This window comes from Cebus imitator, unplaced genomic scaffold (assembly GCF_001604975.1).
Source record: "Cebus imitator isolate Cc_AM_T3 unplaced genomic scaffold, Cebus_imitator-1.0 Scaffold32, whole genome shotgun sequence".
Classification (NCBI taxonomy): domain Eukaryota; kingdom Metazoa; phylum Chordata; class Mammalia; order Primates; family Cebidae; genus Cebus; species Cebus imitator.
This window is the reverse complement of record NW_016107347.1, coordinates 5,890,772-5,911,893: the sequence shown is the minus strand read 5'-3', so window position 1 is coordinate 5,911,893 and position 21,122 is coordinate 5,890,772. Positions and strand designations below refer to the sequence as shown.

At 41.6% G+C, this 21,122-nt stretch overlaps 2 protein-coding genes across 10 annotated transcripts in view; both read right to left on the bottom strand.

The window, feature by feature from the left end:
- BCL2L15 (BCL2 like 15) overlaps nucleotides 1-6,413 on the bottom strand; it is a 7,507-nt gene extending 1,094 nt beyond the window's left edge. The window contains exons 1-2 of the mRNA XM_017524261.2: nucleotides 5,038-6,413; nucleotides 4,032-4,153 (exon numbers count right to left, since the gene is read on the bottom strand). Coding sequence (XP_017379750.1) covers nucleotides 4,032-4,153; nucleotides 5,038-5,164 — 249 coding nt within the window. The 5' untranslated portion in view covers nucleotides 5,165-6,413. The remainder of the gene's footprint in view (nucleotides 1-4,031; nucleotides 4,154-5,037) is intronic.
- A 5,535-nt stretch (nucleotides 6,414-11,948) lies between these two features.
- The window catches only part of AP4B1 (adaptor related protein complex 4 subunit beta 1), a 32,224-nt gene continuing 23,050 nt past the window's right edge, over nucleotides 11,949-21,122 (bottom strand). For 4 of the 9 annotated variants that reach the window (XM_017524257.2, XM_017524256.2, XM_017524254.2 and 1 more), the window contains exons 3-11: nucleotides 19,256-19,480; nucleotides 18,335-18,465; nucleotides 17,820-17,967; nucleotides 16,473-16,969; nucleotides 15,847-15,930; nucleotides 14,978-15,081; nucleotides 13,447-13,654; nucleotides 12,948-13,229; nucleotides 11,949-12,686 (exon numbers count right to left, since the gene is read on the bottom strand). In XM_017524257.2, coding sequence (XP_017379746.1) covers nucleotides 12,259-12,686; nucleotides 12,948-13,229; nucleotides 13,447-13,654; nucleotides 14,978-15,081; nucleotides 15,847-15,930; nucleotides 16,473-16,969; nucleotides 17,820-17,967; nucleotides 18,335-18,465; nucleotides 19,256-19,480 — 2,107 coding nt within the window. In that variant the 3' untranslated portion in view covers nucleotides 11,949-12,258. The remainder of the gene's footprint in view (nucleotides 12,687-12,947; nucleotides 13,230-13,446; nucleotides 13,655-14,977; nucleotides 15,082-15,846; nucleotides 15,931-16,472; nucleotides 16,970-17,819; nucleotides 17,968-18,334; nucleotides 18,466-19,255; nucleotides 19,481-21,122) is intronic. The other 5 variants (XM_017524252.2, XM_017524251.2, XM_017524253.2 and 2 more) reach the window with 3 other exon arrangements.

The window sequence follows — 21,122 nt, the reverse complement described above, 5'->3', positions numbered from 1 at the left end:
GGTTCACACCTGTAATCCCAACCCTTTGGGAGGCAAAAATGGGAGGATCACATGAGGTCAGGAGCTCAAGACCAGTCTGGGCAACATAGTGAGACCCTGTCTCTATGAAAAATTTTAAAAGGTAGCTAGGCATAGTGGTGCATATCTACAGTTCCATATACTTAGGAGACTGAGGTGGGAGGATCACCTGAGCCTAGGAGATTGAGGCTGCAGTGAGCTATGATTGTAACACTGCACTCCAGTCTAGGTGACAGTGCAAGATTGTCTCAAAAATAATAATAATTAAAAATAAAAAACGGCCAGGAGCGGTGGCTCATGCCTGTAATCCCAGCACTTTGGGAGGCCGAGGCAGGCGGATCACAAGGTCAAGAGATCAAGACCATCCTGGCCAACATGGTGAAAACCCATCTCTATTTAAAAAATACAAAAATTAGCTGGGCATGGTGGCACGTGCCTGTAGTCCCAGCTACTCGGGAGGCTGAGGGAGAAGAATTGCTTGAACCCGGGAGGCCGAGGTTGCAGTGAGCCGAGATCGCACCACTGCACTCCACCCTGGTGCCTGGCGACAGAGCGAGACTCTGTCTCAAAAAATAAAAATAAAATAAAAAACTAATAATTAATTTAAAATAATTGAGTAGCTCTTTCTTTTCCTCTTTCCTTTTCAAAAATAGGATCCAAAAGCCATTAGGTAGGTCAAAGCAAGATCTGTGGGGATTTAGGGAGGCCAAGGGTGGTCACAGCTGAATATAAGAACCCAAACAAGCTAAAAAGGACATCCATGTGGGAAGGCACCTAGATCTTGATTTCTAAATATCATTATCCATTAAAAGAAACCAGAGCTTTCTAGAGAATGGTTTATTTCAGTTTGGGGCTAGGCAAGTATAAGATCTGCTAGAAATTAAGGAATACTCAAATAATAATAGAGACACATCAAAGAGATGCAGTCCAGAGTGAAAGGACTCCAACTAGTTAAAACTTGGATGATTTGAGCATCTAAATAAATACTGATGTAACAGATTATAATCCACTGAATAAAGTAAGAATTCATGGGTCCAATGATGATAAGAAATGAATGCATTGAAATTTTGATGAGATATGGAATATTTACATAGTTTCAAAGTACCTTTCTATAAAACACTTATTAATTACAAAGGAGAAAAGAGTAACTTTATAGTGGAGAAGCATTATAGACACCATCTTAATAACTAAAGTTAACATCAGTACTGGAACAAAATGAAATCTTGTGCCAATTGATGCAATGCACTGAGAACACAGCACTACTTCTGTGATATTCCTACCAAAGGTACATATCCTGAATTTATTCAAGAAGAAGCATTAAACAAACACAAGTTAAGGGACATTCAACAAGATAGACCAAGTGTCAAGGTCATGAAAATCAAGGAAAGACTGAGGAAAAATTCCAGATTGAAGGAAACTAAAGAGACATGACAACTAAATGCAATCTGTGACCCTGGCCTACAACTTTTTACTATAAATTACATTATCGGGACAAATGGCAAAACTTGAATGAGATCTAAGGATTAGATGATAATGAATCAATGAAATTTCCTGAGTTTGATTGTTAGATTTGGTTACATTAGAGAATGTCCTTGTTTGAAGGAAGTATAGAAGTATTAGGGGCTGATGAAACATCATGTCAACTCCTTACTGTCAAATGATTCAAGACAGAAATTATTTGTAACCTTGCAACTTTTTCCTGAGTTTAGGGCTATTTCAAAACATACTTTTTTAAGGTTAGAGTGCAATGGCACCATCTTGGCTCACTGCAACTTCCGCCTCCTGGGTTCAAGCAACTCTCATGTCTCAGCCTCCCGGAGTAGGTAGGATTACAGTTGTGTGCCACCATGCCCGGCTAATTTTTCTATTTGTATTTGTATTATTTATTTAGAGAGAAGGTCTTGCTCTGTCACTCAGTGGAGTACAGTGGCGAGATCTCAGTTCACTGCAACCTCCCTCTGCCTCCCAAGTTCAAGCAATTCTCCTGACTCAGCCTCCCGAGTAGCTGGGATTATAGGTGCGCACCACCATGCCTGGCTAATTTTTGTAGAGACAGGGTTTCACCATGCTGGCCAGGCTGGTCTTGAACTCCTGACCTTAGTGATCCACCTGCCTCAGCCTCCCAAAGTGCTGGGATTACAGGCATGATCCACGGCACCCAGCCAAAAAAAATCTGTTTAATAAGAAAAAAAGTCAACTCAGCTATCAACTACCTAGGATAGCCTCATGGCAAGCAACTGGGAATAACAGGTCCACTTCTGCCTGAATGTAGTGTAGGCATACTGCCCAAACTGTGTACAGCAGGAAGAATAAAGCATAATGGTAAGAGTGTGGTTCTTTTTTATGAGACAGAGTCTCACTCTGTCGCCCAGGCTGGAGCGCAGTGGCACAATTTCAGCTCACTGCAACCTCCACCCTCCAAGGGTCAGGTGATTCTCCTGCTTCAGCCTCCCTAGTAGCTGGGATTACAGGCATGTACCACCACACTCAGCTAATTTTTGTATTTTTAGTAGAGACAGGATTCTCCATGTTGGCCAGGCTGGTGTTAAACTCCTGACCTCAAGTGGTCCGCCCAGCTACTTTTTGTATTTTTAATAGAGATGGGGTTTCACCATGTTGGCCAGGCTGGTCTCGAACTCCTGACCTCAAATGGTCCACCCAGACGGGCCAGGTGTGGTGGCTCACACCAGTAATCCCAACACTTTGGGAGGCATCAGCCCTGGCACCCAACCAAAAAAATCTGTTTAATGAGAAAAAAAGTCTGAGGCGGGTGGATCACCTGAGGTCAAGAGTTCAAGACCAGCCTGGGCAACATGGTGAAACCGTGTTTCTACTAAAAATACAAAAATTAGCTGTGCATGGTAGCAGGTGCCTGTAATCCCAGCTACTCAGAGGCTGAGGCAGGAAAATCACTTGAATTCGTGTGGTGGAGGTTGCAGTGAGACTTGGTCTCAAAAAAAAAAACAAAAAAAACAGAAATTCTTATTGAGGACTTATTGTACGTAAGGCACTGTTATAGGTTGTGTGAATATGTCAGTGAACAAAACAGGTTAGATGTTTGCTCTTGTGGTGTTATATGCAGGTGGGGAGAGCTTGCTGTACCAATAATTGCTTCCATGATAATTAATACAGGGGCATAATGATTAAATGAGATAACAATAGCACATGGTAAGTGATAAGTTAATATTAGCTGTCATTGTTGACATAAGTCAGCGACCTCTCCTAGACTTTAAATCTAATACAGAGTCCAAGTGGTACTGCCAGTAATCAGCATTTTGATGAAAAGCCAGTGGGCTGCTGTAGGGCTTATCCCTCATTGCATCAGACTTGTAAACTGCCTATCATTCCTGTATATACTTCACTGCTGGACCCTGAGAGGAAAAGATGCCCACCCCAACAAAATAACTATCAAAATATGCATAGGCTGGGTGTGGTAGCTCACACCTGTAATCCTAGCACTTTGAAGGACGGGGGCGGGTGGATCACCTGAGCTCAGGAGTTCAAGACCAGTCCAGGCAACATGGCAAAACCCCATCTCTACTAAAAATAAATTTTAAAAAAATTAGACGGGCATGGTGGCACTTGCCTGAAGTCCCAGCTACTCAGGAGGCTGAGGTAGAAGGCTTGCTTGAGCCCAGAAGGTGGAGGCTGCAATGAGTTGAGATCACACCACTGCACTCCAGCCTGGGTGACAGAGTAAGACCCTGTGTCAAAAAAAAAAAAAAAGGTATTATACTTTGCCAAGAATAGAGTACTATAAATGTGCTCTACACACACTAAGCACAGCTCTGATGAAGACCAAGTAGAAGGTTCGTCAGCCTATGCCAAAAGTTTTCCATCTCTGTACAACTTAGGTTTTGGTAAGTGGAGAATTCTTGCTATACCTCCTTGGAATATATGCCCCTAAATACTTGCACAGAACATTCCTAGTCACCACAGTGTGGGAGTTGTAAGAAAAGGAAGTTTAAAATAGAAAAAAAAGCAGCAACAATAGCACGAAGTAGAAACTTCACCTGTCCCTGAATGGTTTCTGCAAGGACACTTTTGGCAGAAGCTTCTAATTCTCCGTTGAACTGGTCACCCAACATCCGAAGGCGACCAGCGATGATTTCTACATCAAAAGAGCACGACTCTCCTATGACAGAGGGAACACATTTGTTACAATCCATGAAGCAAAGGCAAGTCCCAGGAATCTGGGCAATGAGAAAAAGTTATCTTGTCTTTTGAATATTTTTCACATAATTATCTCCCAAGAACTTAAATGTTCTGTCAACACCAATAGTCAGAAAGTTTCCCTTCATTGAGAATCTCTTTCACTTCAGGTGTTGCTGAAAGCTTAGAGTTAGAAACTTAAAGGAAATAAAACATACTTTTTTTTTTTTTTTTGAGACGGAGTTTCATTCATGTTACCCAGGCTGGAGTGCAATGGCACGATCTCGGCTCACCGCAACCTCCACCTCCTGGGTTCAGGCAATTCTCCTGCCTCAGCCTCCTGAGTAGCTGGGATTACAGGCACGCGCCACCATGCCCAGCTAATGTTTTGTATTTTTAGTAGAGACGGGGTTTCACCATGTTGACCAGGATGGTCTCAATCTCTTGACCTCTTGATCCACCCGCCTCGGCCTCCCAAAGTGCTGGGATTACAGGCTTGAGCCACCGCGCCCGGCAACATACTTTTTTTTTTTGAGACCAAGTCTCACTCTGTTGCCCAGGCTGGAGTGCAGTGCAGTGATCTCAGCTCACTGCAACCTCTGCCTCCCAAGTTCAAGCAATTCTTGTGCCTCAGTCTCCCATGTAGCTGGGACAACAGGTGTGAGCCACCACACCCAGCTAATTTTTGTATTTTTAGTAGAGATGGGGTTTCATCATGTTGACCAGGCTGGTCTTGAACTCCTGACCTAAGGCGATCCACCCACCTTGGCCTCCCAAAGTGCTGGGATTATAGGAGTCAGCCACCACACCCAACAAAAAACATACTCTTATTGACCTGCAATCACCACCTCTAGCCAGGAGCCTTACCTGAATCTACTTCATCTTCACAGCCTAGGTCCCGGTTGGCAACCTGCAATGTTGGGCTCAAGAAGTCCATGAGTAGAGTGTTCACAATGCATTCTGTTTGTTCCTCAAAAGTTTGGGGGCTCTTCATTTTAAATGTTTGCTGCCAAGTTTTGCTTTTCCACAAAAGCTGTTTTCAGCCCAGCACGAAGTTAAAAACGCTGGTAAATCAACAAATGTTTCTACCTCTTGTAGTTTCCTGATGGGACATATAGTCCTGGAACTTTTCCCACTAGCTTTCTTCAAACACAACTCCACAGAAAGATGAGACTTCTCTGAAAGGATTATCTACTTAAAAGACTTCAAGTTCTTTATCTCAGACCACACCCTAACCACCTAAGATTAATGAATAACTTTTATCATTAGCCAATCTAGAACTGAAATAGGGTTCAGGAAGAGCCTCTGGGGTAATTTCATTAAGAAATGCTTCCTTCTTAGGTCCTATATATTGTATAATTTAAAGGAAGATTTTACAGTGACAGTGGACCAGCATTCAACTTCTGTTTATGGAATTTATTTGCCATAACCATACAATAATTATTTACCAAACAAGGAACTATACATGGCACTGCAAGTAATATAGAAAAATGACACAGGCACACTTATGTGCTCATGAAGCTTACACCTCAGCAGAAATGACAGCTATTAAATGACTAATCACGTAGTTAATTGTGCTATTGAGGTCAGTGCACTTTGATCAGTGCAGTGTAATAGGGAATCAAGACTTTGATAGTGTAATAGGGAAATATGCCCAGGGGACTGGGAAGGCTTCTTTAAAACAGTAACATCTGAGAGGAGCTCTGAGGAATAAGTAGGCATCCATTATACAAAAAGGAGGCATAACACTATTCTAGTTGGACGGGTAGCAGATATAAAGTCTGGGAAGGTTAAAAAACTCAAACAACTTGGATTATAAATAGGGACAATACAAAATATTTCAGAGAAATTATGAGGATTAAATAAGATAACATTATATGGAATGGCCTAGCACAGTCTAGCATACAATAAATGTTAAATGTCCTCCTTTTAGCCAAGGCCTAATGACCAGGATGAAAGAGACCGGAGATTCTCTAGCAAAAGGATTTTCCTAACAGGCTTGGATTCCATCATTGTTTTAAGAGATCTCAGGATTGGACACTTATCTGTAGTGGTTGCCTTCTTAATGTAGCTAAACCTAGATTTTGAGTCTGGGTCTCAGAAGCAGCAATCAAACCTATCAGCAAACTTATCACTCAAACCTGTCTGACCTGGTGAAGTTATTAACAGCTCCAACTAATAAAAGATTCAAGCATAGGCCGGGTGCGGTGGCTCACACCTGTAATCCCACCACTTTGGGAGGCTGAAGTGGGTTGATTACCTGAGGTCAGGAGTTCACGACCAGCCTGGCCAACATGGCGAAACCCATCTCTACTAAAAAATACAAAAATTAGCTGGGCGTGGTGGTGTGCACCTGTAATCCCAGCTACTCAGGAGGCTGAGGCATGAAAATCGTTTGAATCTGGAGGCAGAGGCTGCGGTGAGCTGAGATCACACCATTGGCATTCCAACCTGGGTGACAGAGTGAGACTCCATCTCAAAAAAAAAAAAAAAAAAAAAAAGATTGAAGCATAAACAGTAAGTCAGTTATTCAGAATGGAATTTCTATCTTGCAAAATATCAAAGCCAATCTGATGTTTTCTGTTTCATTCTAAACGCATGCGAACACTATACACTTATTAAAATAGCCAAATTCAGAACACTGGCAAAACCAAATGCTGGTGAGGATGTGGGGCAGAAACTGTCATTCATCGCTGGTAGGAATGCAAAAGGGTACAGCCACTTTGGAAGAGTCTGGCAGTTTCTTACAAAACCAAATATCCTCTTACCATATGATTTAGCAATTGTACTCCTTGGTATCTACCCAAAGGAGTTGAAAACTTGTCTACACAAAATCTTGCACGTGGATGTTCATAGCAGCTTTATTCACAACTGCCCAAACCTGGAAGCAACCAAGATGTCCTTCAATAGGTAAATGAATAAATAAACTGTGATACATACAGAAAATAGACATTATTTAGTGCTGAAAAGAAATGAGCTATCAAGCCATGAAAAGATGAGGAGAAATTTGGGTGATAGTTGGACTTTGGGTAATAATTGATGAGGTAAGTTCATCAATTATGACAAATGTATCACTTTGATTGGGGATGTTGGTAACAGGACATGATGCTTGTGTGGGGGCAGAGGGTATTTGGGAAATCTCTGTACCTTTGTTTCAATTTTGCTTTGAACCTAAAACTGCTCTTAAAAAGTCTTAATTTTTAAAAATGATCATAAATTGCTTTTAGAGTAAGAACACAAATTATGTTGCTATGTAGTTAAAGTGCCATTTTCTTTTTTTTTTTTTTATTGAAGAAAGAAAAGGACGACAGAGACCTAAAGTGCCATTTTCATTTGTCATTATCTATTGCTCATTCTCTTTAGAGACAAAAGGGCTGAAGCTTCCATTATTACTAAGTAGGCTTCAGACCTCTAACATTACAGGGGCACTCAGAGAAAATTCTAGGCCAACCTCCTTTCACAATAGAGGTAGCCACTGACAGTTTAAGGATTCTAAAAAATACATTTGTGACATACTCCCAAAACAATATATAAAAGACAAAAATGTTTATGAGATCATCCAGTTGGTATTAAATAGCTTGCCCAAGTTCACACATCAGTTAGTGGCAGAATATAAATTTTAAACCAAGTCTGTCTTATATCAAACTCAAGCTTTCCCACAGTAATAAACCACCTTCCTCATTTCACTATCAATATGCTTATGCTATCTTTGAAGTTGAATCTTGAGTCCAGGGGTGCTGGCATGCACCTACAGTCCCAGCTACTCAGGAAGCTGAAGTAGGAGGATCACTTGAGCCCAGAACAAGGCTGCACTGAGCCATGATCACACCACTGCACCCTAGCCTGGATGACGAAGCGAGGCCCTGCGTCGAAAAAAAAAAAAGAAAAAATCCAGTTTTGACTCCTTTACATTGTCTTGTATAATCAATGTTGTAAAGCTATAGGAATAGAGTACAGACTCTCATTGGCAATGTGGAGTAAATTTTCCACCTTTGTTTACTTCTTCTGGGCCTTCAACATAGCACCCTCCCAAACCATCCCTTTCCCTCAGCCCACATACCTTCACCCTTGCAGTTCTAATATTGTGCTTTTAATTATTACTGAAAAATGATGAGGTCAGAATTTTTTCCCTATCAGCTCGTTTCTCTTGCCACTCTGGCTACAACAATTTACATCCTCCCCGAAAAGCTTTGTCTCATTATATCATTGGCTTAAAGTCCAGGATCTTGTCATCTGTACCAGATGTGCATGTGGATGAAGATCCTTGGGTGCAACTCCTCTCAACATGGAGACTTGTAACTAAGAAAACAAGCAATGTGTCCCCTCTCCCCGAAACACCCTATATCTAAGAAAGGAATATAATAATCTTAACAGAACGCTTGTTCAAAAATAGGGAGAATGGAAACATATCACAGTTACTGATTTATAACTATAAAATTATGGTAACTATGCAAATTATTGCCTCTGCAGTGTTCCAAAACATATTGTCTTTGTGGGACCTCATTATATGCATAACATACTGTTTACCTGTCAACTAAGAATGACATTAGAAGGCTGCTGTTCTAAGCACAGTATCGAATACCTTCATGGTTTGTAAAACACAAACATCTACTTATATCACATCATCAAATCCCATGTCTGCAGGAGCTACAGAGAGTTCCTGGGGGGAAAATATTAAAAGAATTAACTTCATAGTATACTTGAGCTTTGGTCATTTGGCTTATAATAAATTAGTAAAACCAGGCTACAGGAGAAATCAGTTCTTCATTGAGATCATCTTAAAAGTATATTTTCCAAAAGCAACAATTTCATATTCTATGTATGCCTCTTATAGAAAAGGAACCAAGTACAATATAGTCTTCTAAAACCTCCAATAGTTGGGATCACTTTAGTATTACTATTTATTCAGTTGCCAAGTCATACCAATTTACTCAATTTCCACCACCTGCATCCTGTTCCCCTGCTACACTTTGAATTGGCAGTGCTTCAATTTTATTTCTCTTAGTAACTAATTAAACATTCACCATTTAACTGAACCATAAAAATACAGAAAGTGCAATTCTGAAGCTGTCCTTCCCTTTCCTATCCCTGAGGATCCATAGTCTAAATCAACGGTTCTCAAGTAATGGCAATTTTGCCTCCTACCCCAGGAGACCTTTAACAATGTCTAGAGACATTTTTAGTTGTTACAACTGAGGGTTCTACTGGCATCCAGTGGATAGAGGCCAGAGATAGTGCTAATAATCATTCTACAGTACAGAGGACAGTCCCTCACAACAAAGAATTATCTGGCCTCAAATGTCAGTATTGCCACTTTAAAGAAATCCTGGTTTAGATGAAATTCCATTATTTTCCATATAGTTGATACAATATCATAAAACCCAGTTCAAACATCAATCCCAAAACACATCAGAATCTAATTATTTACAGTCATTCATTCAAGAAAGAGTTACTGAGTAATACTATGTGGCAGACACTATGGAAATAAAAAGAAAGAATCATTCTTAAAAGTTGTTCAGGCTGGGCGCAGTGGCTTATGCCTGTAATCCCAGCGAGAGACCAAGGCTGGCAGATCACCTGAGGTCAAGAGTTCGAGACCAGCCTGGCCAACATGGTGAAATGCTGTCTCTACTAAAAACACAAAAATTAGCTGGGCGTGGTGGTGGGTGCTTGTAATCCCAGTTACTTGGGAGGCTGAGGCAGGAGATTTGCTTGAACCCAGGAGATGGAAGTTGCGGTGAGTCGAGTCAGTGCCATTGCACTCCAGCCTGGGCAACAAGAGCAAAACTCCGTCTCAAAAAAAAAAAAAAAAAAAAAGTTATTCAATGGGGAAGACCATTCAATAAACAACTCACAACAGCCAGGTTCTTACCAGAAAATTCAGTATTGTCTGTTATTTATTCCTATTAAGAGCCTGGTTGAGGCTGGGTAACACCTGAGGTCAGGAGTTACCAGCCTGGCCATCATGGTGAAAACCTGTCTCTACTAAAAATACAAAAACTAGCCAGGCATGGTGGTGCATGCCTGTAGACCCAGCTTCTCGGAAGGCTGAGGCAGGAGGATGGCTTGAACCCAGAATGTGGAGGTTGTAATGAGCCGAGATCACACCACTGCACTGCACTGCAGTCTGGGTGACACAGCAAGACTCCATCACAGAACAAAAGTCTCATTGAGAGAAGTGATGGTTGAAAAATCACCTGAAGGATATGGGTTCATCTATGTATCTAGGTAGTAGAAATCCTTGAATTAAGCTGGATGATGAAGGGTATATACTTGGATCATGTTATCTTAAGTCCTTGAAGAAATGCCTTCATTAAGCACCATGTTATTATTATTATTACTGAGACAGGGTCTTGCTCTGTCAAGCAGGCTGGAGTGCAGTGGCATGATCATAGCTTACTGTAGCCTTGACCTCCTAGGCTCACGCAACGCTCCCACCTCAGCCTCCCAAGTAGCTGGGACTACAGGCACACACCACCACACCTGACTAATTTTTTACTTTTGTAGAGATGGGGGTCTCACTACATTGCCCAGGCTGGTCTCAAACTCCTAGCCTCAAGGGATCCACCTGCCTTGGTCTCCCAAAGTGCTGGGATTAAAGGCATGAGTCACCATGTCTGGCTTACTATTTTTGTATGTATACTTTTTTTGTTTTTTCATTTGACAGGGTTTCATTCTGTCACCCAGGCTGGAGTGCAGTGGTATGATCACCACTCTCTGTAACCTCAAACTCTTGGGCTCAAGTAATGCTCCTGCCTCTGCCTTTTGAACAGCTGGGATTTCAGGCATGTGCCACCATGCCTGGATAACTCAATTTTTAGAGACAGGTCTCACTATGCTGTCCAGGCTGATCTTGAACTCCTAGCATCAAGCAATCTTCCCTCCTTGGCCTCCCAAAGAGCTGGGTTACCAAAAAGAGTGACTGCACGCAGTCTAAGCTCTATATTAAAGTCATGCTCTCTGCTTTCATTGAAGAATACGGTAAGAAAGTCATGTGAAACCCATTCCTAACTTCTCGTAGGATCTTGTACATATCTTAGTGTTTCTTCCTCTCTGATAAAAATTATAACTGTTTCCCTTAACTCTGACTGCTAAATCACCTATAGAGACAAATCAAGGCTCAACTATCATCTAATAGGCCCATATAACCTGAACATTTGTGTATTTCCCCATCTCCAACCCAGGTGGTCTTAACTGGTATTTTAATTTTTTCCATTCTGGATTTGCTAGTCTCATATTTTACCAGCATTTTATTCGATTTGTTCTTGCCATAAGTTGCTTCAATGTACAAAATATGGTCAGATAAGAACAGAATAAAAATTGAGGACAAGCAACAAGAAACAATGACAATACTATTGCTAGAGGTATGGTCTGGGTACTACAACAGCCTGAAGGAAACCCCTAATGAAGGCAGTGAGGGTTACAGGAAACTTCCCGAAAGAGTTCATGAGTGAGCCGAACACTGAAAGACAGACTAGGTGTTAAAGAAGATGTGAGGGTGAGAAAATGTTCTAGTCAATAAATAAAAGCAGGTTTAAGTTAAAGCACAGAGGTGAAAGAAGCTGCTGTATTCAGGGAACTGCAATGCACGTGGTTTGCTTCTACCAGGAGAGAAGGCATTTTGGGAGTGGTAAGACTTGACACCAAAGAGGTACATTAGCTGACATTAAGGACTTTGGACTCTGGCCTAAAAAGCACAATTGGAAATATGAGAACAGTTAGGAATTTACTATAATAATCCAGGGAGGAAAAGATGACCCCCATAAATGATGAACCTGTCACTTTCCACACATCAACCGTCTTTAATTACTAACACATTTCCTAAAATTGATTAGGAAATAATCCAAACCTCACCCCATCCCCTTGCCAACATTTACCTTTACAACATCATCATTGATAAATGGGGTCAATTGCCAATAGGAATGAAATTAATAAATCAATCTTCTTTGGCCAAAAATGTAAGAATCCTGATTCCTAGATTTTCCACTCTCTTTTGTAGCTAATATTATCTGGACTTACTGGCAGCTCTAAGAAGAAAGACTAAGAAACTGTGATCGTTATTCATCTTACTCTGGACAAGAAACAAACTTATGATTTTATTTCTTCAATGGTTCCAATCACAGTTTCTAATACAGAAATAAAACTCTTAAGTGTCTCGGTTCTTGTTTCATTTTGTTTCACAGAGATCTGCATTTCTGAGTTTTCAGGCTTCCACAGCAGTTCTGTTAAGAACAGACAGCCAGTATCATCCTGAGCACTGAGGTATGCTTTCCACGGCCGAGCCCCAGCCCTACTCATTGCAATGGTCTGGATGTTCACTACTTGAAGAGCCATCTGGAGGGTGTCAGGATGGAATTCTCCCTGCCAAGGCAACACTTGCTGATGAGCAACTTTGAGGCTAAGCCAAGTTTTCTCAAAATAATCAGCAGTAAGCTGGAGATTGGGGACTAGCATGAGGGTTCCAGAATCAGGGACTTCTTGTACCCTCTCCTTGTTCTCTTCAGGAATCAAGGGTCCTAAAAGAGACAGAAAACTTGTGTGAAAGATGTTCTTAATCTGCAGGAGCTAGGTTTTTAATCCAAATTCCCAAATGTACACAATATGACTTCTGTCTTTGGATAAATGGCTGAAATAACCAATGATGAACCTTTCTTGCTCACAAATGCTTGAAATTCAGGCAACAGTCTGAGATTTAGTGCTAGGATACTCTACTTTCCACCAATCACTGAAAAGGTAAAGATTCATCATGACAACATTTAAGGTAAGGACTTTTTTACCTGATGCAGCAAAGGATGAAGTTTTAGGAAGCTCTGGGCCACAACGCTCTGCTCCATGACATTTAGAGATAGTTGCCCAGCGGGATTTGCCATACACTGGCACCAGTGTGTTGAAGTCTGAGGCCCAGCTGTTCACAGGTCTTTCTGCCGGATCCTCCAGAAGTCCAAGAGTAGGGTCAGATTTAGGACTACACAGAATCCGCTTAACTTCATCAATGCCAACTAAGAGGAGGCGATAATAGAAGAGACCTCGGTCCCGTACAGCCATATCTTTTTCTTCCTCTGAGGTAAGACAACAGATTGAATTTATTAAAAACAAAGCACTTTCCTCCTACCTTTGTGCCAACCATAATAGGATAAGAAAATGAAAGGGAGAGGAATCCCTAGGAAGCATTAACATTTTCTTCTTGGGTCCCAGACATGACTCATCAAACAATGAAAACTATTAAGAATTTTTACTATGGGTCAGGCAAGTACTATTTCCTTCTGAAAAACCCACCTATGCAGTAATACAACAAACGTCCCAGCATGTCCTGGCACTCAGCAGGTCGTGAGAGGAAAAGGCGCAGCAAAGCAGTGAGTAGCTCCATCTTAACAGCTGGAAATGTCTCTGACTTCACATTCTCAACAAAGTCCTCTAACACATAAGGAGCATTAGGAATTCTTTCCCCGTGGACCCCCAGTAGCCAAATAAGTGCTTGCTTCCCCTAGGGAATAAAGGAATAAGAGCGAGTGCGTAACACTTGGCTGTCCAAAACACAGGAAATAGTAGACAATCACTGGTTTTGCTTTTCGCTTAGTGCCAGCAGAAAAGGCGTAATCTTTACTTTATTTAATTTACTGATTCCCCCTATTGTACTCTCTACAACAAATAGAAATGAAATTCTAACATACAAGAGGAAACTCAAAGTTGAGGTTTCCTCAACTTTGGGGCCTCTGGCCCAATTGGGGTTTAGTGTTTCAGTGGAAGCTGCTCAAAGAATTTCTCTACATTTTTCAGGAAAGTGGCTACTAACCTAGAGTGCACATCAGAGTCATCTGTGAAGCTTCTTAAAAATATATCTGTCAGCTGGGTGCAGTGGCTTAAGCCTGTAATCTCAGCACTTTGGGAGGCCAAGGCGGGTGGATTACCCAAGGTCAGGAGTTTGAGACTAGCCTGGCCAACATGGTGAAACCCCACCTCTATTAAAAGCACAAAAATTAGCCAGGCATGGTGGTGCACGCCTGCAGTTCCACCTACTCGGGAGGCTGAGACAACAGAATTGCTTGAAACGGGGAGGCAGAGATTGCGGTGAGCCGAGACGGTGTCACTGCACCCCATCCAGCCTGGACGACAGAGCTAGACTCCATCTCAAAAAAAAAAAAAAAGTTATCTGTCTAGGTCCACTACCCCTGAATATTTAGGTCAGTAGACCGGTGATTAAGTCCAAATCTTTGTAAAAATTTCACAAATGATTCTAATTCTCATTCTAGCTAAAAACTTCATTGTCTAAATCTCTGACTCAAAACTGTTCAAGAGGGGCTGGGGGCAGTAGCTCATGCCTGTAATCCCAGCTCTTTGTGAGGCTGAGGTGGATGGATCACTTGAGGCTAGGAATTCTAGACCAGCCTAGGCAACATGGCAAAACCCTCTCTACTACAAATACAAAAATTAGCTGGGCAAGGTGGTGCACACCTGTAATCCCAGCTACTCGGGAGGCTGAGGCGGAAGAATCACTTGAGTCTACGAGGTAGAGGTTGCAGTGAGCCGAGATAGTGCTACTGCGTTCCAGCCTGGGTGACTCTATCTCAAGCAAAACAAAACAAAACTGTTCAAAAGTTGTATCAGAGTTTTATAATAAAAACCATAGATAAATCTTATTTTTATAATTTATATGCCATCTACATCCAAAAGAGAATCTAAGGTGGCAATCAATTCTAAGAGTGTCTACTTCAAACACAGAGAGGAGAGAATAATTAGATTCTATTTCAAAGGGCAGGGTTTCAAGCATTCTCCCTCTACTTAGAAGTAAAGGAGAATTACAGTCTACCTCACTATCTTGAATGTTCTCCTCACAGCCGGGCAGGGCCTGACACACAGCTTCAGTACACTGAGGACACAACCAAACCAGGTCTCGGAAAGTCTGCACCACCACTACAATACAGGCCAAGATACAAGAGCACAGGATTAGAGCCTCCAGGCAGGGAGGAATCTTAAGAACTGTTGTGTATTCAGACTTATGGCTCTGGCTGGATTTCTGTAAAATGGGTTTTAGAGGTATGGTCAGTGATTAAGAAATGTAATAAAATGAGCAATAATTTCTTAAATGAATATTGTCCTTATCAGATTGATGTAAAGATAAATGAGCTAATGTATGACAAAGCACTTTGTAAAACGTAAAGCTGTATACAGTTGTGGGGTAGTATTGCTATTGAACGATACACTAAAGACAGTATAAATGGAACCACCAGGACTGGGACAATGACAAGGCAAATAAGGTGTGTAGGGTATAAAACAGAGGAAGAATGCAGGATTGGCACTTACTAAGAGTAAGTGCCTTCTTAAATTTTGCATCCTAGGCACCTTGCTTGACTTTCCCTAGTTCCAACCCTGGAAGCCACTGCCTATGGCATACTGCCATAAAATGAAAAGAGAAGAAAGATGGTGAAATATCAAGCAAGGTCATCCTAGTAGCCTTCATTATCTATGGTATAGCCTTATAGGCTCATGGTGGCCTGAAAACTCAATATCCTATTAGATCTATAGACCCTATGCTTCTCTAACAGCAACAGGTGATGATGCAAGGAAAAGTTTAAAACTCTATATTATTCATTCAACAACAAACGTGTTTTCAGCAACTACTATAGGCCAGGTACTTGATAAAAAAAAAAAAAAAAATTCTAGAAAGGTAGGCATTACCTGTGGTAATGTGCTCTTGTCGAAGACCCAGCAACTCTGTGAGAATCTGAACACACTGATCTGTGTAAGTCCTGGCAATGCTACCTACAAAAGAAGGTAAAGCAGAGAAAACTGCTAAGTCAAATATTAGCTGACTTTGAGTCAGGAAAGCCGGATTTCAGTCCCATTTCTAAAACTACGTGCCCTTTTGGCAATTTGATAACTGTTTTTGTGCCTGAGTTTCTTCATCTTTAAAATGAAGTTAACGGCATTTGTCTACTTTTCCTGACAGTCTCGTGAGACTGTGGTAAGATGAAATACAGGAAAGCATTTTGGCTAGAAGACAACAAAAATTTTAGGTGTTGTAGTTTCAGTTACCTGTATTTACCATCCTGAAAGATATGGCAACAGCAGTCTTGACCAAAAAAAAAAAAAAAAAAAAAAAAAAAAAAAAAAAAAAAAAAAAAAAAAAAAAAAAAAAAAAAAAATCTCTCTTCTCCGTTTGCAGTTACTGATCCAATTACTTAGTGCATAGTACTTTGCTTCTGAAGCAAGATTTATGCCCTTTGCCCTCTTTGGTTCCTCCAACCACAGCTTTCTAGCTGACTGGTCCAGGTTTTCTAGAAGGAAAAGGAGCAGACACCTACCTATGGCAAAGATGGCAGCCTGTGCAAAGTCAGCAGACACATCCGTGCAATACCCTCGGAGCTCCTCTAGCACCTGCTGTACATTCTCATCATTCACCAGCTCACACAGCACCTCCACTTTTTGTAGTTTGATGTAGTGGGGCTCCGAGTAGGAGCAAAAAAACTTTTTGTAGTGGCTGCTAAAGTGACCTGGCAAACTATGCAAGATCTGGCGTACATGACAGAGAGCAACAAAACAGAGCTCACGGCTCTCTGAAGAACAGGCAGCTAGCAAAGGTCCCTTGACCCGCACAAGCACATCGGTTTGAACGTGGGGGAACTTTTTTGCCAAGATCAGAAAAAGTTTGGTGGCTCCCATCACCACACCGGGGCTTCCACTCTTGAGAAAACTGTCCAACAGATTGAGAATGTCAAATAGTTCTTCCTCACTGCGGGGTTGGTAGCGTAGCAGAAAGTTCAACACTTCAGCCTGGCCCCATTGGTCCAATTTTGACATTCTATCCAAAAAATGAAACAAGAGCTATTTTAGCAAGAAAATTAGGACCATCTCCATGCCACTGCCATATGAACAGTTGGTTGTTCATCATAAAAAAGGGAGAATTCTTAAAAATAGGCTGTGAGGGCCGGGCGCAGTGGCTCATGCCTGTAATCCCAGCACTTCAGGAGGCCGAGGCGGGCGGATCACCTGAGGTCAGGAGTTCGAGACCAGCCTGACCAACATGGTGACACCTGGTCTCTACTAAAAATACAAAAATTAGCTGGGCGTAGTAGTGGGCGCCTATAGTCCCAGCTACTTGGGAGGCTGAGGTAGGAGAATCGCTTGAACCCAGGAGGCGGAGGTTGCAGTGAGCTGAGATCATGCCATTGTACTCCAGCCTGGGCTATACAGCAAGACTCTATCTCATAAAAAAACCAACCAAACAAAAAAAAAAAAATAGGCTGTACCATAATCAAATCATTCTTTTCATGTACTATGTAATGTTTTCACAGAATAGGCTTAAAATTCTAAGATAAGTACAAATGCACATTCATCTAAGACCAAAGACATGATCAGCATACACTACATATAATAGGTCCAGGTTCTCTACATTTTAAGATGCTACAAATGGCTCAGTTTGAGGGATATAATGACTAGAGAAGTGTAGAAATTCCCACAGGATATTTCTATTTCCCCGTACCAATAAGGGAAACTAAGGCAAATAAAAGTTCTCTCAGTGAAATGTGAGGGAGTTAATAATGGTTAACTTTCTTTTCTACCACACATAAGTTGTTCAACATTTCAACACATCAACAAGATCCCACAAGGACACAGATCTTATAATAAAAAGAGCACTGAGGCATCCAAACCGATTTAAGAGATGGTGGGCAATGGGCTTATTGATGACAATGCCTCCTTCCTGTTTCAGAATTTCCTCTAGAGACCTCAAGCAGTTCACAACCACAATTGGATCCTGGTCACGCAGCAAACTGTATAATTCATTAACAAGGGCACCATCTATAAAAAAGAACAAAGATCTCAGATAAAGAAGAAAAGCTTCAGAGTAACAGGGATAGAGCCAGAGTAATAGCTCCAGGCAGACAAAATTGAACTTCTCTGCTACCAAAATGACAAAAGCCATACTAAAGTGCAAGGCAAAAAAACTGCCATGTCCAGACTGTTCTAAGCAGCTAATGCAAAGGATCTCACTGGAGCCTGAGAGAAAGGACTTCTCATCTCCAGAAGATACCAAGCCCTGCATCATACTAAAGAGATATGTACAGAACTAGGGCCACATTATTATTTTCAACCAAAGCCACATAATCTTTAATAAAGTTATACATAAGAGAGGCACATTGACCATGATGGATCACACGGAACTTACCCACTTCAGAGTCTCCATGGAGATTATGCATCTTGGCACATCCAAGGACTGCCACTCTCCTGACATATGAAGCCTTATCACGCAGACCATTGAGAATCGGCTGTTGTATATACTCCTGCACACCAGGCATCCTAGGCAACACATTCTAGAGTTAGCCAGATCCTGAAATACTAATTTTGACATATATCAGCCCCTGTTCACTTAACAGAGGGTTTAGTAGATGCTGCCTCTATGAGATCATGAAGAATTGCAGACAGCCTCTATCGAGTTTAAAAAGCCATAATTTGACTTTTCAGTTTTTTTCTTGTTTTTCTTAGAGATGGGGGTCTCACTTTGTCAGCCAGGTTGCAGTATAGTGGCCTGATCATAGCTCACTGCTGTACCGAATTCCTGGGCTCAAGCCATCCTCCTGCCTAAGCCTTCCAAGTAGCTGAGACTACAGGTGTGTGTCACCATGCCCATTTAATTTTTAAATTTTTTGTAGATACAGGGTCTCACCATCTTGTCCAGGCTGGTCTCGAATTCCTGGGCTCAAGAAATCTTCCTGCCTGAGTCTCCCAAAGTGCTGAGACTACGGGCATAAGCCACTACGCCCAGCCTAATTTGACTTTTCTTTTTTTTTTTTTTCTAATTTGACTTTTCATTTTGAATAATGCTGCACAGGCAGCAAAAAAGATACACATATAATTGTTTAGAAATATTAACCAAAACTGAGGACATTGTACTGAGGGTAAGAATGAAAAACTCCCTCTAATAAAATTGTATGATACAGTTTATCAAGCCAAAGCAACTGCTGAAAATCTGAGTTCAGCATACAACAGTGTTTTCCCCAGTATTAAGGAGCTCAAATAAATTGTCCTCTTTAAAAATATGCCCTGCTGAGGCAGCCATTGAGGACCATACACGGAAGAGGGTACTCACCTGAGGCTACACATGCTCCGTAACGCCAGCCCTCGCACCATTGGATTGGGGTCTGAGCAATCTTTGCACAGTGTATTGATGGCCAGGAGAGCTAGATCTGGTTTTAGGGGAGCATATGTGCACATGTACAGATAAACCAACTTCTTCTGGACAATATCTACAGTGGCACTGGCCTTCACCATTTCCATAAAAACACCAGACATGTCCAAGCCCTGAGTCATGTACCTGAAACCAATACACGAGTTAGAAAGAAGTAAAATACAAAATCCCCAACTTACAATGGAGGGAGTTTTACCTATATATCTCCTGGTTACCCAACGAGATTGTGATCTCTTAGAGGGTAGCAGCCAGGATTACCTTGTCTATTATATCAGACAATACTTCATAGCATAGGCCTGCAATAAACATTATTCTTCTATTCACTCAACAAACACTTATTGAATCCCTAGTACACTTTGGTGAAATTCAACTTTTACATTCCTGGATGTAATATCCAGGGATATGCTCTGGGGACATAATCTTGAAGAAGGTGTGGTCTCAGACCTCTGAGAACTTCAAATCTATTAATGAGTCAGGTAAGAATGCCATTCATTAGAGTATGATAGATAAGTATTTTTTATTGTTTATTTTTGTTTATTTTTTTGAGGAGTCTTGCTCTGTTGCCCAGGCTGGAGTGTAGTGGCGCAACCTTGGCTCAGTGCAGCCTCTGCCTCCAGGGTTCAAGTGATTCTCCTGCCTCAGTCTCCCGAGTAGCTGGGACTACAGATGCCTGCCACCACGCCTGGCTAATTTTTGTTTTTGTAGTAGAGATGGGGTTTCATAACGTTGGCCAGGCTGGTCTTGGACTCCTGACCTCGTGATCCACCCACCTTGGCCTCCCAAAGTGTTGGGATTACAGGCGTGAGCCACAGCGCCCGGCCAGTAGATAAGTATTTAAACAAAAGTATTGTCCAAGGTACAGAGGAGATTCAGAGGTCTGACACTGGCATGAATTCAGAAAATGTTTCTTCACAAAGGAAGTAATACTTTAGCTGAATGAGCAGGAGCTCACAGGTAGATGTAATAAAAAGGTGATGATACATCCTATGAGGTATGTAGACATAAGTAGGACCGGCACACATTCTTTTGAGAGTCTGCAGGTAGTTGGATTGACAGCTTGTTCCTTGGGTGCAAGGATAAGTTTGGACTTTTTCTTTCTCAAACTGGTTTCCTACTGGAATCAGCTGAGATGTTTATGAAAAATACAGATTCCTGGGTTCCCTTCCACCCTACTGAAATCAGAATCAATCCCTGGACAGGATGAAATAAAGCACCCCAGGGGCTTTTGTGCATAGTAAAGTTTGTGAACCATAGCTGTAGGCAAGAGTTATGTGTTAAGATTCTGTCTCCAACGAGGCAAGGGGGCCTACTAGTAAGCTGGTGCAATTGCTTTGGTGATGAAGGCCTGGACCAGAACAACAATGCCAATAAACAAGAGAAGACAGATACTTAGAATTATGAATTAGAACTATCTGACTTCAGAAATCAGGGATCAGGTGACCCCAAGGTTGGCTCCCATGCTTAGTCGGCTGCTGGTGGCATTCATCAACGCAAACATAAGCCGAAGAACAGGCTTGAGGAAGACGGAAGGATGTCCGTGCTATTTCGGACATGCCTCTGATAAACCATTCAGATGAAAATGCCAAGCAGGCAGTGGGATACGTGGGTCTGAAGCTAAAAAAGGAAGTCTGTACTAGCTATATTATAGATCCAGGAGTCAGCAGTAATTATTGTTCAAGCCCTTGAAACGGAGGAAACTGAGTAAAAGAAGAAGCTGAGTAAAAGACGCTGCAGAGGGGAGACTAAGATGGTACTCCAAAGCAGCAGG